This window comes from Elephas maximus, chromosome 10 (genome assembly GCF_024166365.1).
Source record: "Elephas maximus indicus isolate mEleMax1 chromosome 10, mEleMax1 primary haplotype, whole genome shotgun sequence".
Lineage (NCBI taxonomy): Eukaryota > Metazoa > Chordata > Mammalia > Proboscidea > Elephantidae > Elephas > Elephas maximus.
This window is the reverse complement of record NC_064828.1, coordinates 4,703,349-4,718,696: the sequence shown is the minus strand read 5'-3', so window position 1 is coordinate 4,718,696 and position 15,348 is coordinate 4,703,349. Positions and strand designations below refer to the sequence as shown.

At 42.3% G+C, this 15,348-nt stretch overlaps 1 protein-coding gene across 1 annotated transcript in view; it reads left to right on the top strand.

The window, feature by feature from the left end:
* SLC27A2 (solute carrier family 27 member 2) overlaps nt 1-12,422 on the top strand; it is a 60,300-nt gene extending 47,878 nt beyond the window's left edge. The window contains exons 7-10 of the mRNA XM_049898690.1: nt 129-327; nt 2,675-2,772; nt 10,439-10,569; nt 11,995-12,422. Coding sequence (XP_049754647.1) covers nt 129-327; nt 2,675-2,772; nt 10,439-10,569; nt 11,995-12,171 — 605 coding nt within the window. The 3' untranslated portion in view covers nt 12,172-12,422. The remainder of the gene's footprint in view (nt 1-128; nt 328-2,674; nt 2,773-10,438; nt 10,570-11,994) is intronic.
* Nucleotides 12,423-15,348: the final 2,926 nt, after the last annotated feature.

The window sequence follows — 15,348 nt, the reverse complement described above, 5'->3', positions numbered from 1 at the left end:
GTGGAAAATGACACTTCCTGCAGCCAGCTTATTGCCAGTGGGTTGTATGGCATCTCTTTTAAGAGAAGATTGACGAAATTTGCTTACTGCCAGCACATAAAATCACAATTTATTTTCTTCTGTCTTAGGTGAAGTCGGACTCCTAGTTTGTGGCATCACAGAACTTACACCATTTAGTGGTTATGTTGGAGGAAAGACTCAGACAGAGAAAAAAAAACTGAAAGATGTCTTTAAGAAAGGAGACCTCTTTTTCAACAGTGGAGATCTCCTGGTGATTGACCATGAAAATTTCATCTACTTCCATGATAGAGTTGGAGATACTTTCCGGTTGGTTTCTCTGAATGGTTGTTGTTTGTTGTTGTTAGCTGCCATCGAGTCAGTCCCAACTCATGGGGACCCCATGCAAATGGGACAAACATTGCCCAGTCCATTGCTATCCCTATGATCAGTTGCAGATTGGACGGTCGTGATACATAGGGCTTTCACTGGCAGATCTTCAGAAGCTGATTGTCAGTCAGGGCTTTCTCCCAGTCCGCCTTAGTCTGGAAGCACCACTGAAACCCGATCACCATCACAGCAATACGTAAGCCTCCGCTGACAGACAGGTGCTGTCTACGTATGTGGTGCATTGGCTGCGAATCAAACCCAGGTCTCCTGCAAAGGAGAGCAAGGTTTCTATCCCTGGGCTCCCACTGCCCCCTTTTTCTGAATTGTTGCTGTTGTTATTTACCAGTGAGTCAGTGCCAGCTCATCGTTGACCCCGTGTGTGCAGAGTAGAGCTGCTTCGTAGGGCTTTCCAGGCTGTGACCTTTCAGAAGCAGGTCACCAAGCTTTACTTCCAAGGCAACTCTGGGTCGGTTTGAACCACCAAATTTTCAGTTAATAGTCTAGCACTTAACCATTTGCACTACTCATGGACCCCTTTTTTCTCTTAGTGAGTCAGAAATAAACACATGCTTCGTCTGGCTTAGGTTCAAAATTGAAACTGCGTTCCAGTTTGGAATTAAAATGATGTTATATAAATTATAATTATATAATTATAATGCTTCATTTTCCTGTACCTCTTTAAGGTATCAGTTCAGTCTCCTCTATTTCCGGAGAATAGGGAGTGAAATTCATGCACGGTAGCTGTGCAGTGTACAGTTAGCTTCTTTCTGGCTCAGCACCTACAAATGCAAATAAGGCAGGAACGCTGTGTCTGGTTTTTGGCATCTAAAAGCCTAGTCCATCCAACGTCTCTCGCGTACTCTCCGTTCTTAGTGGTCACTCTTACGACAGCCAGACACGCTCATGCTGTCTCCAGTCGTGGGACTTCTCTTCAGATCACATTGAGTGCAAATTGATGTGGAGCTGATCTGGTTGGAGTTGGGAGGGGTTCAGAGTCCCACCCCCTCCGCTCCCCTCCAGTCCACCCTCCACCCCCAACCAGGTGGCTTCCCACCACAGAGCTCCCAGGTCAGAACAATGACATTTGAAAGTCATTGTAATAGACCATGAAATTAATTTGCCACAACAGCACAGCCTTCCAGCCTCATGACACTTTTAATTGTTTAACTGGCTTCCTTCCAGTGTAATCTCCCTAAGGACAGGCCCTGTATCTGGCTCATTCACGCCCTCCCCCAGCTTAGTGTAGGGGCTGCACACAAAATTATCTGTTGCAGGCTGGCAGACAGGCAGGGAGGGAAGGATGGACCAAGGGAGGGAAGTTGCTTGACCGTGTAGAAGGAGCATGGAGTATAAACGAGAGCTGAGCTCCTAGCTCACGTCACCTCTGTATTATCAAGGCAGGTAAACCTTCTTGATCTCAGTACTTTTACCTATGAAATGGGGATACCTCAGTGTTTTTCCATCTCTAATATCCCATATATCATTGTTTATGCCACTTTTATGTTATTAAAAAATACTTATGGGAGATTAAAGGAATTTTTTTTTAATGTAAAATAAATTTTAACTTTTTATGAAGCAAAAACAACACCCGGCTGGATGTTAACATTATATCTTTCTGTGATTAAATCATGATTGTATTTCTCTCTTGTTAAAAATTTTTTGTTGCCACAAGACCCTGGGATTTTATTAAATAGAAGTTCACTACTTGAATTAAATAGCAACTGGTTAGTGGATGAGAAAAGTGAGCAGCATAAACACAACGAAAGAGATTTATTTCTGATTTCTGGTGCCTTCATTAGGCCAAGGCTGTATTTTAACATCAGAACATCATTCTGTGTATTATCTTCCACGTGGTGAGATTGAAATATCACATTTCATTATCTAGGTCTGTCTTTGCCCGGGAGTCCCTGGGTGGTGCAGATTGTTAAGTGCTAGACTACTAACTGAAAGGGTGGTGGTTCACACCCACCCAGAGGTGCCTCAGAAGAAAGGCCCGGTGACCTACTTCTGAAAGGTCGTAGCCATGACACCCTGTGGAGTGCAGTTCTACTTTGAAACGTGTGGGGTCACCTTGAGTTGCAGTCCACTCAGCAGCAACTGGAATGCGTTTGCCTTTTATTCTACAGTGATCTCTCTCCCATGACTAAGCTGGTGGTTTAGGGGGCCCCAGTGAGGAAGACGAGACCAGCCTCCCTGCCGGAGTCAGAAGGAATCACCTGCTCTCTGTCAGTGCATCCTAGGCGAGAAAGCAAGAGTGACCTCTGCTAACCATTGTCTTTTCTTCCAGGTGGAAAGGGGAAAATGTGGCCACCACTGAAGTTGCTGACATAGTTGGACTGGTTGATTTTGTCCAAGAAGTGAATGTTTATGGAGTGCCTGTGCCAGGTATGCACAAGTTAGGATCAATCTATGCCTAAACCAGTACAGTAACTGAAGATAATTTTAACCCCAGAGCAGAATTTGTCATTTCTTTCTCCTGCCAGCTGGAGAATAAAACAACTTTTCCAACCACCAGAGAGTAAGGAGCTTATGTCTGCTTATGTTCCATTATGAAAGCCAGGTCAGTACATCTGAACCAGGCCCTTCTTGGTGGCTCTGCTTGCCAGCAGTTCTTGGGCTCTCAGGAAAACTGAGTCTCTTCCTGACGCAGGGTCCCTGGCTACGTGTGGCACACCTTGAGAAAGGATGCATCATTCTTGACAGCTGGGTAATGGTATCTTGGCCTCTGAATCAGGAGGCACAAATAAGAGCGAGTGCAGTTTCTGGGACAAAAACTGAGAAGAGGTAATTATGCCCAGGTCCCCAATCCCAGTCCACTCCACTAAGTGTCAAAATCAAGGCTTATTCTTTTGTCACCAAGGCGTGGTCTGCATATCTGTTTCTGCCAAGGTCTGAGTTTGAGTCCTGGTTGCAGCACTCGCTAGCTATTTGACTTTAGGCAAATCACTAAAAAGAGGGAATATTGTCAAGAGCTAATTCATTTTAATTACATGAATACTAAACATATATTTATAAACTATAAACGTGAGGGTTGTCATGAGAAGAAATCACCTTATTTATAAATGCCAGAGAGGATCGGAGAAGTAGATAAGAGCTCAGGCTGCCAACCAAAAAGTCGGCAGTTCGAATCCATCAGCCACTGCTTGGAAACCCTATGGGGCAGTTTCACTCTGTCCTGTAGGGTCGCTGTGACTTGGAATCGTCTCAACAGCACACAATAACAACAACAGGGGTATTATTATTCCCCCAGAACTCAATATTTGGGGTTCTCACCTATATTACTAGTGAAAATCCAGAAGTCCCTTTTCCTGAGCTGTGACAGTTTCATATGACTTTGTGCTGACTTTAGTTTTTTTTTTTAAAGAATACTGTCTTCTCTTCTCTGTGCGACAGTGACAAGATAGATAGTGTAACAGCGTCTCGGATCACAGAGTATGAGGGGATGCCCAACAGTTCTTATGTTGGTCCAGAGGAGAATGCATGGAGACATTCAGCTGAGTTAGCACATTTCCAAGTCATGGATGCCAGTCCTTGCACCATACTGGGCCCTCGCAGGTCCCTCTCAGGCCTCCCAGGAATGTTGGATACACGTCTAAATCCTGAATTTTAGAAGGGTCACAGCACAAGAGTGTGTGTGAGTATATGAGAAGGACAGAGGCTTTGGAAAAGTGGAATGGCAGAACCTAGAGATCTAATCAGTACTCCTCAAAGTGGGGCCACGGACTGGCAGCATCACCTGGGAACTTACTAAAAATGCATTTTCTTAGGACTGCTCCAGACCTACGGAACCAGGATCTCTGGGACGGGGCCTGGAAAGCTGTTTTGACAAAGTCTCCAGTGATCCTTCTTCTTGGTCTTTCTGTTATTGATTTCTAGTTTTATAGCATTATGATCAGAGAAGATGCTTTGTATTATTTCAGTGTTTTTTAATTTATTGGGGCTTGCTTTATGGCCTAAAATATGATCTATTCTGGAGAATGATCCATGTGCTTTTGAGAAGACTGTATACTGTGCTGCTCTTGGGTGGTGGTTCTGTATATGTCTGTGAGGTCAAGGTGGCTGATGGTGTTGCTAAGATCTTCTGATTCTTCACTGAGTTTCTTTCTAGTTGCTCTGTCCATCATCAAAAGTGCTGTGTTAAAGTCCTCTACTAATATTGTAGAACTGTCTATTTCTCTTTTCATTTCTTTTAGAGTTTGTTTTCCATATTTTGGAGCTCTGTCATTGGGTGTGTAAATATTTATTATGGTTGTGTCCTCTTGATACAGTGACCCCTTTAATCATTATATAGTGCCGTTCTTTGTCTCTTATAATGGAGTTTGACATAATGTCTATTTTATCAGAGATTATTATTGACACTTCTGCTCTCTTTTGCTTACTGATTGCTTGATATATTTGCTCCATTCTTTGAATTTTTTTTTAATTTTTTTATTGTACTTTAGATGAAGGTTTACGGGACAAACTCGTTTTTCATTAAACAGTTAGTACACATATTGTTTTATGACATTGGTTAACAACCCCACGACATGTCTACACTCTCCCTTCTCAACCTTGGGTTCCCTATTACCAGCTTTCCTGTTCCCTCCTGCCTTCTAGTCCTTGCCCCTGGACTGGTGTGCCCCTTTAGTCTGGTTTTGTTTTATGTGCCTGTCCAATCTTTGGCTGAAGGGTGAACCTCAGGAGTGACTTCATTACTGAGCTGAAAGGGTGTCCAGGGGCCATACTTTCAGGGCTTCTTCAGCCTCTGTCAGGCCAGCAAGTGTGGTCTTTCTAAGTTAGGATTTTGATCTACATTTTTCTTCAGCTCTGTCCAGGATCCTCTGTTGTGGTCCTTGTCAGAGCAGTCAGTGGTGGTAGCCGGGCACCATCTATTTGTACTGGACTCAGTGTGGTGGAGGCTGTGGTTCCATTCTTTGATTTTTAACCTGTTTATGTCTTTGTGCCTAAGGCATGTCTCTTGTAGGCTACATATTGATGGGTCTTTTTTTTTTTTTCTTAATCCAACTTGCCACTCTCTGTCTCTTGATTGGTATGTTTAAGCCATTTACATTCAGTGTGATTATCGATAGGTAATCTACTGCTGCCTTTTTTTTTTTTTTTTTTTTGGTTTTAACAGTTTCTTTGTTCTGCTTAATTTTCTGTGCTGAGTACTTTCGTCTATGGATTTTCTTTTCATATCCTTCATTGTTGTTGATTTTGTGTTTACTGAGTCTTTTTGGTTTTCTTCTTTATTTTGGTGAGTAGATTTATTTATTTTCTTTGTGGTTAATCTGAAGCGTACCTTTATCTTCCTAAATTTAAAATACTCTGTCATATCCTGATATCGCCTTGACTTCCTCTCCATATGGAAGTTCTGTAGCAACACGATTTATTCCCCCTTTTGGTTTTGAAGTTGTCGTCATTCACAAATTGACATCTCTGGTTCCCTGTGTTCAGTTTTGCAGATTTATTTCACATTTGAGAATTCTTTATCTGAGTTGGTATCTGGGTGATGCTGTTGAGTGTTTTAATCTCAGGTTGTTATCTGATGTCATTGGTTTTCTGTCAGAAGCACTCCCTTTAACATTTCTTGTCAGATTGGTTTGGTTTTTAAAAAGTCTCTTAGTATCTGCTTAGAATGTCCTAGTTTCACCATCATATTTGAAAGACAGTTTCGCTGGATATATAATTTTTGGTTGGCAGTTCTTTCTTTCATGGTTTTATATGTGTCATCCCACTGTCTTCTTGCCTGCATGGTTTCTGCCAAGAAATTAGCACTTAGTCTTATTGGTACCCCTTTATAGGTGATATTTTACTTTTCACATGCTGTTCTCAGTATTTTTTCTTTGTCTTTGGTTTTGGAAAGCTTGGTGACTTTCTTTTGGGGTCTATCCTTTATGGGGTGCATTGAGCTTCTGGAATGGAAACCTTTTCATCTTTTATGGTATTAGGGATATTTTCTGTCAATAAATCTTCAAAAATTCTCTCTATGCTTCCCCCCCTTCTGAAATTTCAGTTACGTGTAAATTCTTCCTCTTTATAGTGTTCCATAGAACTCTTAGGCTTTCTTCATTTTTCCTCATTCTTTTTTTTTCTGATTGCTCCTCAGATTAGTATCAAAGGATTTATCCTCTATTTCACTGATTCTTTCTTCCACTGATCCAGTTCTACTTCTATGTCCTTCCATTGAATTATCTGATATTTTACAGTTAATCTTCTAGATTTCTAGGTGTTGTTTTTGTATGGTTTCTAATTGTCTATTTTGTTCTTGTATTGTTTTCCTGAATTCTTCTTGGGTTTTGCCTGTGTTTTCCTTGATCTCTTTGAGGATCCTATATATGTCTTTTGAATTCCTTACCAGATAATTCTATTATCATTTCTTCCTCAGGAAGTTTTTCTGCTCCTTTATTTTGCTCACTTGTTTGAGCCATCTTATCCTGTTTTTCATATGATTTATTATTGTCTTGCTGTCTCCAAGGCATGAAGATGTTATTTATTTATTTGTTATATGTTTATTTGTTTTGTCCTGATTTTTTGTTTTGTCTTGCTATATCAGGCTGGGCAGTGCAGGCATGCTCTACTGATCACTCGTTTGGTGGCACGGGAGCACTCATCACCTATCTCTGGGTAGGCAGGACAGCAATGGACAGGGTGAGCACATGTTGCTGTTCACTGGGCATGCTGGGTGGCTGAAAGTGGGCTGGTTGGGTGCATGCCACTGTCTGTCATCAGTCCAGCAGCACGAAAGCATGTGATGGCACTCATTGGGTGGGCAGGGTGACAGGTGGGGGGATGTGGCAGGCAACCGGCAGCACAAGAGCACTTGGTACTGCTCACCAAGTTGCCAGGGGAACGTGGACAGGGCAGGGTGGAAGAGAAAGGGGGGCTTGTACCATGGTCCCTGGATAGGCAGGGTGGCAGAGTTGGGAGCCATTCATGCCACTAATCACCAGGAGGACAGGCGGAGGGAGAACATGCTCCTCTGGTCACCAGGCATGGGTACCTGGGCACTTCCTGTTGGCTGCAGCCAGCAGTTGGAACCTGGCCTCGACCAAGTGTGAGGAGGGAGGGGGCTGCCCATGGTCTGGTCAGGTGGGGAACCTCCTGCTGACACTCCGTGGATCTATTACTCCATGTGTGCCACCCACCCTAATGGCCAGGGAGTGCTGCTGGTGAGTGGTCCTTTCTGAATCCTGGCTCTGTCAGGATGCCTGGAGCTCTCGCCCTCCTTCCTGTACTTTTCCTTCTTAGACCTGGTTTGTGTTCTGCTCACTTTGCTTCTCTCCAGGTATGTCTACACAGTTTCTCTCTCCTGTTGGGGATTCTATGAAGTTGCCTTCCTGTGCTCCTCACCCGGGATCGTTGCTGGCTTTGTCTCTGCCCTGCAAGGGCACCTCCACTCTGTATCTCTTCTCATTCACTGTTTTCATTCAGTTTCTTTTTCCAGTTGGTGTTTGATCTAATTCTGTGTCCTTCCATTTGATGCTTGGGGATCCAGGACTTTCATCTGTATCTGTCTTACTTGGTTTATCAGGTCTTTGCTGTAGAGGGACGGCAAGGTGTGTCTGACTAAGCCACCATCTGGAGCTATCCTTTTCTTCAGTGATTCTTAAAAACACTAAAGTCTGATTGGGGTGATGAAAATGTTCTGGAATTAGATGGTGGTGATGGTTGCACAACTTCATGAATGTAGTAAAGTTACTGAATTCTAGATTTTTAAATGGTTAAAATGATGAATTTTATATATATTTTAGCACAATTTAAAAAAAAAAAAAAAGGCGAAGTCTGAGAAACACTGAAGACCAGTGGTTCCAAAAATCTGGCCAATCATCAGAATCATCCAGGAAACTTTTTAAAGCTCAGATATAATAGGTCAGAATTTCTGGCATTTGAACTCAGAAACTGCATGTCTTTTTTTTAATTCTCAAGTCCGACAACCATCAGGGTTTGGGAAGCACTGATACAGAACCAAGAAGAGGCAGCTAATGCCCTTTAAGTGATTAGAAGTCAGCCAAGTAGAACAAGGAATAGGTGTGCTCCGTGTTGCTCCAGAGATCAGAAATAAAACCAGTGAATGGGTTGAAATAACCAGGAAGCAACTTTTAGCCTGAGAACTTTCCTGTGATGAGAGGGGCCAAAAAGAGAATGGTATCTCCTGAGGTAGGGAATGCCCCACTACCTGGGGCTTATAAAGACAGGCTGTATGTCTATCCAGGATCCTGTGAGAGTTCTTGCATCTGTATACAGCTGGAGATGAACTCTCAAGTCCCTCTCTGTGCTCCGATTCTGTGATTGTCAATGCCAAGCTTCTTGGTGTCTGGCCTCCCATCCACAAAGACCATTCTAGAAATGTGGCAGGTCTACCTAGGGTTTTCTAGGCTGTAATCTTTATGGGAGTAGATCATCAGGTCTTTTCTCCCACAGAGCTGCTGGATGGGTTCGAATCACCAACCTTTCAGTTAGCAGCTGAGCACTTACCCATTGTACCACTGGGACTCCTTTTATAACTACCTATCAGGGACTGCATCTCTGAAGAACATCTGGCCAAAGCTGATCTTTAGACCTAGCCTACAGCTGCTATAGACCAGAACCTTCCCCCCAGAGCTGAACTAGCCCCAAACCAAATTCTGGGAGTTGGGACAAAGTCTCAGACCCAGCAGGCTCATGGTCTCTCAGTCAGGTGTTGCCACTGCCAGAGCAAGAAGAAGGGAGCCAGTTGACACAAAAGATTTCTGTTGCATCAAGTTCTTGCCTTAACTCTAAATCGTTTAATAAACTATTATTTATTAAAAAAAATAAAAGGAGCTTATTGGAGACACTGGAGATTCCTGAGACAGGTGCCTATGGGACAGCTGCCAGGGACCCCTACAGGAAGAGGATCTGGTGCCCTCCCTCTTTCCCTCAGATAAGAGGCAAACCACAGGCGTGTGTATCTCCTTTCTTTTCATTTTTCCTTTTGTTTTTTTGCCTTCTTTAGAGCCATTGGTAAACATACAATCACCATGGGAAAGATTTCCAAAGCTGAGGCCCAGATGACAAAGGCTGGCTCCTTCTCCCTCTCTGATCACAGCTAAGTAGTTCAGGGTAGTGGAGCTGGACTCCCACTGGGTCTTTTGGATCAGGTATAAGATACATTAATACCTAATTATCACTGTCCTCTCAAGGAAACAACAGTAATTGTTCTAAACACCTTTCCACCTATCCTGCCTGATGGGGAAGAAAGAACAGTTATTAGGATATGTTTTCTCTGTGGAGAGCACAACCTCTTGGGACTAATGGGCATCAACATGAAGGCACAAAACAGCTCACCCTTGCATCTCGCCTTCACCTTCTCTCCCTCAGCTTCTCTGAAATGGAGGAAGGCAAAGCTATTAGGAATCTTGATTAAATAAGTCTCAAAGGCTGACATGGCAGCCTAAAGAATAGCCTGAGCTCAGTTATTCATGACGGTAGAGCAAGGACTATTTACTGGAGTCAAAAAACTTCACGTAGCCACCAGTTTGACCTGTTTCCCACTCCAGATGAAGGATGATGGTTACAAGCGCAGGATCTGGAGCCAGCCTGTTGTTGTTGTTGTGCACCATCCAGTCAATTCTGACTCACAGCAACCCTATAGGACAGAATAGGACTGCCCCATAGAGTTTCCTAGCCTATAATCTTTACAGGAGCAGATTGCTGGGTCATTCTCCTGAGGACATGCATTCAATTTCTGACCTTGCCAAGTATTCACCATGTGCCCTTGAACAAGTCTCAACATCTTTAAGCCTCAATTTCACCTGTAAAATTAAGATAACATTTGTACCTCTTCATAGGATTGTTGTTGAGGATTAAATGACATAGTCTATAAAAGACACTTAGTATGGGCCTGGCATATAATTAAAAATTCAGTCAATGTATACCTATTATTAGTAGTATATTCGCTTTAGAAAAAATTCAATATATATTTGAAATAAAAATTCCACCCATCCAAAAGCAACCGATGCCATAACATTGTGTAAGTTGAGTTCTTTGAACTAGCAAATCATCATAAATAAATAGAAAATAGCTCATTTTTTTCTCACTTTAATTCTAGGTCATGAGGGTCGAGTTGGCATGGCCTCGATCAAGATGAAGGAGAACCATGAATTTGATGGAAAGAAACTCTTCAAACACATTGCTGATTACCTGCCTACTTACGCAAGACCACGGTTTATAAGAATACAGGTGAGACCTCTTATTCAATCACCCTTCCTCTTTCAGGGCCTTATCTCTGGAAGAACAACTGCCCTCCTACCATGGTAACCACAGTAGCCACATTTTCACTTCCTTTTCCAGGCAGCTCAGAAAGAAGTGTCATGGATCAATAAGAAAGAAGAAGTAATCAGAAAATACAGCTAGCAGAAACCCAATCCTAATACCTTTCTCCCTAAAAAGACAGGCCAGTTCATTCAGCAACAGTATTCGCAAATAGCTCACTAAGTCTGTGTTTGATGAGGTGTGACAGACATCTAAAATAGAAATAGTCTGATCCTGCTACTTGTTCCCAGTTTTAAAGAATGGAGAAATCCGCTGAAGTCCTACACCTTTCTATGGTGTGAAATTTAATTGAACATCATTAGTCAGAACTACCGAAGGCTTAACTATCATCACTGGGGATATTTTTCCTCTCAAACATTAACCTTCCCACTTTCAGACTTTGAGTTTAACACTCCCACTTTCAGACTTTGAGTTTAACACCCCCACTTTCAGACTTTGAGTTTAACACCCCCACTTTCAGACTTTGAGTTTAACACCCCCACTTTCAGACTTTGAGTTTAACACCCCCACTTTCAGACTTTGAGTTTAACACCCCCACTTTCAGACTTTGAGTTTAACACTCCCACTTTCAGACTTTGTGCTCTGTGATTCTGTGTCTGAAGACTTGAGGAAAGAAGTGCGAGGAAACCAGATACTGCTGAGATTATAGGGTTATTTCTGTTGACACTCATAAAGATTCTGCATTTGCTTTGCAACTAGACGGCAGAGAGACATGAAATATCCTCAGATCATCTCCTATTAGTTGAAGGAAAAACCAGTTTTAAATCAGTGTCTGTGTGTAGGTGATCCTCACCTCCACTATTAATTAGGGTATTTCAGTAATAACACGAGCCACCCCTCCACTAGAAAATATACTCACACAAATATTTCACTGTTGGCAACCCTTCACTCCCTACAGATTTTAAAGCTTTAAAAAAAAAAAATGAAAAATGCCTCCCCAAAGAGCCCCCTAGTGGAGATTCTGAAAACAGGCTATACCAGAATCATACAAAACTTGTTTTCAGGGCTGTCAAATGAATCAGAAGGAGCCCTGGTGGCACAGTGGCTAATCACTTGGCTGATAACCAAAAGGTGAGCAGTTTGAACCCACCAGCTGCTCCATGGGAGAAAAGATCTGGGAATCTTCTCCTGTAAAGATATAGATTATAGCCTGTGGGGTGGCTCCAGGGTCGCTATGAGTTGGAATGGTCTCAACAGCACACAACAACAACAATAAATGAGCCAAAGATGCCAATGAGTTGTCATTCCCACTGCCCCACTCTTACCCCTCACCCTGTACCCTAATTGGTTTGCAAAATACTACAACCGTGTGGATTGTTGGCTGTTTTTCAGGACACCATTGAGATCACTGGAACTTTCAAACATCGCAAAGTGACCCTTGTGGAGGAAGGCTTTAACCCTGCAGTCATCAAAGATGCCTTGTATTTCTTGGATGACCAAGCAAAAATGTATGTGCCTATGACTGAGGACATTTATAACACCATAAATGATAAAACTCTAAGACTCTGAATATTCCTGAGAGAACAATTCATAATATCCCTAGAAAGAAGCTGAATGTGCCTAGTACAGCTACCTGATATAATCAAAGTTGATCGAAGATTGCCAGGTGCAATTTTTCTTAGGAAGTTATGCCTCCTGATAAAGGGAGATTTTTTAGTTTTTAGTTACATCTGAGCCTTTTTTGATTGAAAAGATTTCAAGATAATTACTGTTCAGTTTGCATCTACTGCTTGTATTTGCCCACTGAACTCATTGGACGGAGGGTGTTGTTTTTTTATATATATATATATATATATATATAATAAAATAGATGAACCCCAGCATATGAGATGGCGTGGTCTCTCGTGTTCTTTCCTGACTTTAAATGCAAACCCTGTGGCAACCCCTTGACTGTGACAGCCTTATTTGTAACTTTTCACAAGTGTCCCACTCACAGTGGTTATGGTATTCTAGATGAAAATGAGGGGAGCAGTGGATCACCAGTGGCCAGCTCAGTGGAAATTCAACTCCAGTATAAGGAGACAAACTCTCCCACCGTGAGCATCCTGGGTACCATGTGCAAACAGCATTATCCAACAGCTGATGATGCCACCTATAGTCCTTGAAGGAGCCTAAGCCTGTAGCACCAGAGTTCTATGCATGAAAAAATGTTCAGCAAGTAGTTTTTAGCTACATCAAGGGTTCAACACTCATGTGCCTTCAGGATTTCATAGAAAATGTGGATGAGAGAAGCAGGTCACAAATGAATACAGCAAACTTGGGGACAGCCACCATTCAGCTTCTGTCAGCTGATTGTTGGGGGAATACAGGTCAGGTCCCCCACGTGTCTGTCAGTTTGTCATACTGTGGGGGCTTGCGTGTTGCGGTGATGCTGGAAGCTATGCAACTGGTATTCAGATACCAGCAGGGTCACCCATGGACAGGTTTCAGCTGAGCTTCCAGACTAAGACAGACTAGGAAGAAGGACCCGACAGTCTACTTCTGAAAAGCATCAGCCAGTGAAAACCTTATGAATAGCAGTGGAACATTGTCTAATATAGTGCTGGAATATAGGTTGGAAGGCACTCAAAAGATGACTGGGGAAGAGCCTCCTCCTCAGAGTCGACCTTGATGACGTGGATGGAGTAAAGCTTTCGGGACCTTCATTTGCTGATGTGGCACAACTCAAAATGAGAAGAAACTGCTCCAAACATTCATTGATAATTGGAACCTGGAATGTACGAAGTATGAATCTAGGAAAATTGGAAATCCTTAGAAATGAAATGGAATGCATAAACATCGATATCCTAGGCATTAGTGAGCAGAAATGGACTGGTATTGGCCATTTTGAATCAGACAATCATATAGTCTACTATGCTGGGAATGACAACTCGAAGAGGAATGGTGTTGCATTCATCGTCAAAAAGAACATTTCAAGATGTATCCTGAACTACTGTGCTGTCAGTGATAGAATAATATCCATATGGCTACAAGAAAGACCAGTTAATACGACTATTATTCAAATTTACGCACCAACCACTAAGGCCAAAGATGAAGAAAGAAGATTTTTATCAGCTGCTGCAGTCTGAAATTGTTTGAACATGCAATCAAGATACATTGATAATTACTGGCGATTTTAATGCAAAAGTTGGAAAAAAGAAGAAGGATCAGTAGTTGGAAAATATGGCCTTGGTGATAGAAACAATGCCGGAGATCGAATGATAGAATTTCGCAAGACCAACGACTTTTTCATTGCAAATACCTTCTTTCACCAACATAAAAGGCAACTATACACATGGACCTCACCAGATGGAACACACAGAAATCAAATTGACTACATCTGTGGAAAGAGACCATGGAAAAGCTCAATATCATCAGTCAGAAGAAGGACAGGAGCCAAGTGTGGAACAGACCATAAATTGCTTGTATGCAAGTTCAAGCTGAAACTGAAGAAAATTAGAGCAAGTCCCCGAGAGCCAAAATATGACCTTGAGTATATCCCACCTGAATTTAGAGACCATCTGAAGGATAGATTTGACGCATTGAACACTAGTGACCAAAGACCAGACGAGTTGTGCAAGGACATCATCCAGGAAGAAAGCAAGAGGTCACTCAAAAGACAAGAAAGAAAGGACCAAGATGGATGTCAGAGGAGACTCTGAAACTTGCTCTTGAGCATCGAGCAGTTAAAGCAAAAGGAAGAATTGATGAAGTAAAAAAACTGAAGATTTCAAATGGTGTCTCGAGAAGACAAAGGAAAGTATTATAATGACGTGTGCAAAGAGCTGGAGATGGAAAACCAAAAGGGAAGAACATGCCTGGCGTTTCTCAAGCTGAAAGAACTGAAGAAAAAATTCAATCCTCAAGTTGCAATAGTGAAAGGTTCCATGGGGAAAATATTAAACGACACAGGAAGCATCAAAAGAAGATGGAAGGAATACACAGAGTCATTATACCAAAAAGAATTAGTCGATATTCAACCGTTTCAAGAGGTAGCATATGATCAGGAACCGATGGTACTGAAGGAAGACGTCCAAGCTGCTCTGAAGGCATTGGTGAAAAACAAGGCTCCAGGAATTGATGGAATATCAATTGAGATGTTTCAAAAAACAGATGCTGCGCTGGAGGTGCTCTCTCGTCTATGCCAAGAAATATGGAAGACAGCTTCCTGGCCAATGGACTGGAAGCGATCCATATTTATGCCTGTTCCCAAGAAAGGCGATCCAACCAAATGTGGAAATTATAGAACAATATCATTAATATGACACACAAGCAAAATTTTCCTAAAGATTATTCAAAAACAGCTGCAGCAATGTATCGACAGGGAACTGCCAGAAATTCAGGCCGGTTTCAGAAGAGGACGTGGAACCAGGGATATCATTGCTGATGTCAGGTGGATCCTGGCTGAAAGCAGAGATTACCAGAAGGATGTTTACCTGTGTTTTATTGACTATGCAAAGGCATTCGACTGTGTGGATCATAACAAACTATGGGTAACATTGCGAAGAATGGGAATTCCAGAACACTTAATTGTGCTCATGAGGAAGCTTTACATAAATCAAGAGGCAGTAGTTCGGACAGAACAAGGGAATACTGATTGGTTTAAAGTCAGGAAGGGTGTGCCTCAGGGTTGTATTCTTTCACCATACCTATTCAATCTGTATGCTGAACAAATAATCCGAGAAGCTGGACTGTATGAAGAAGAAC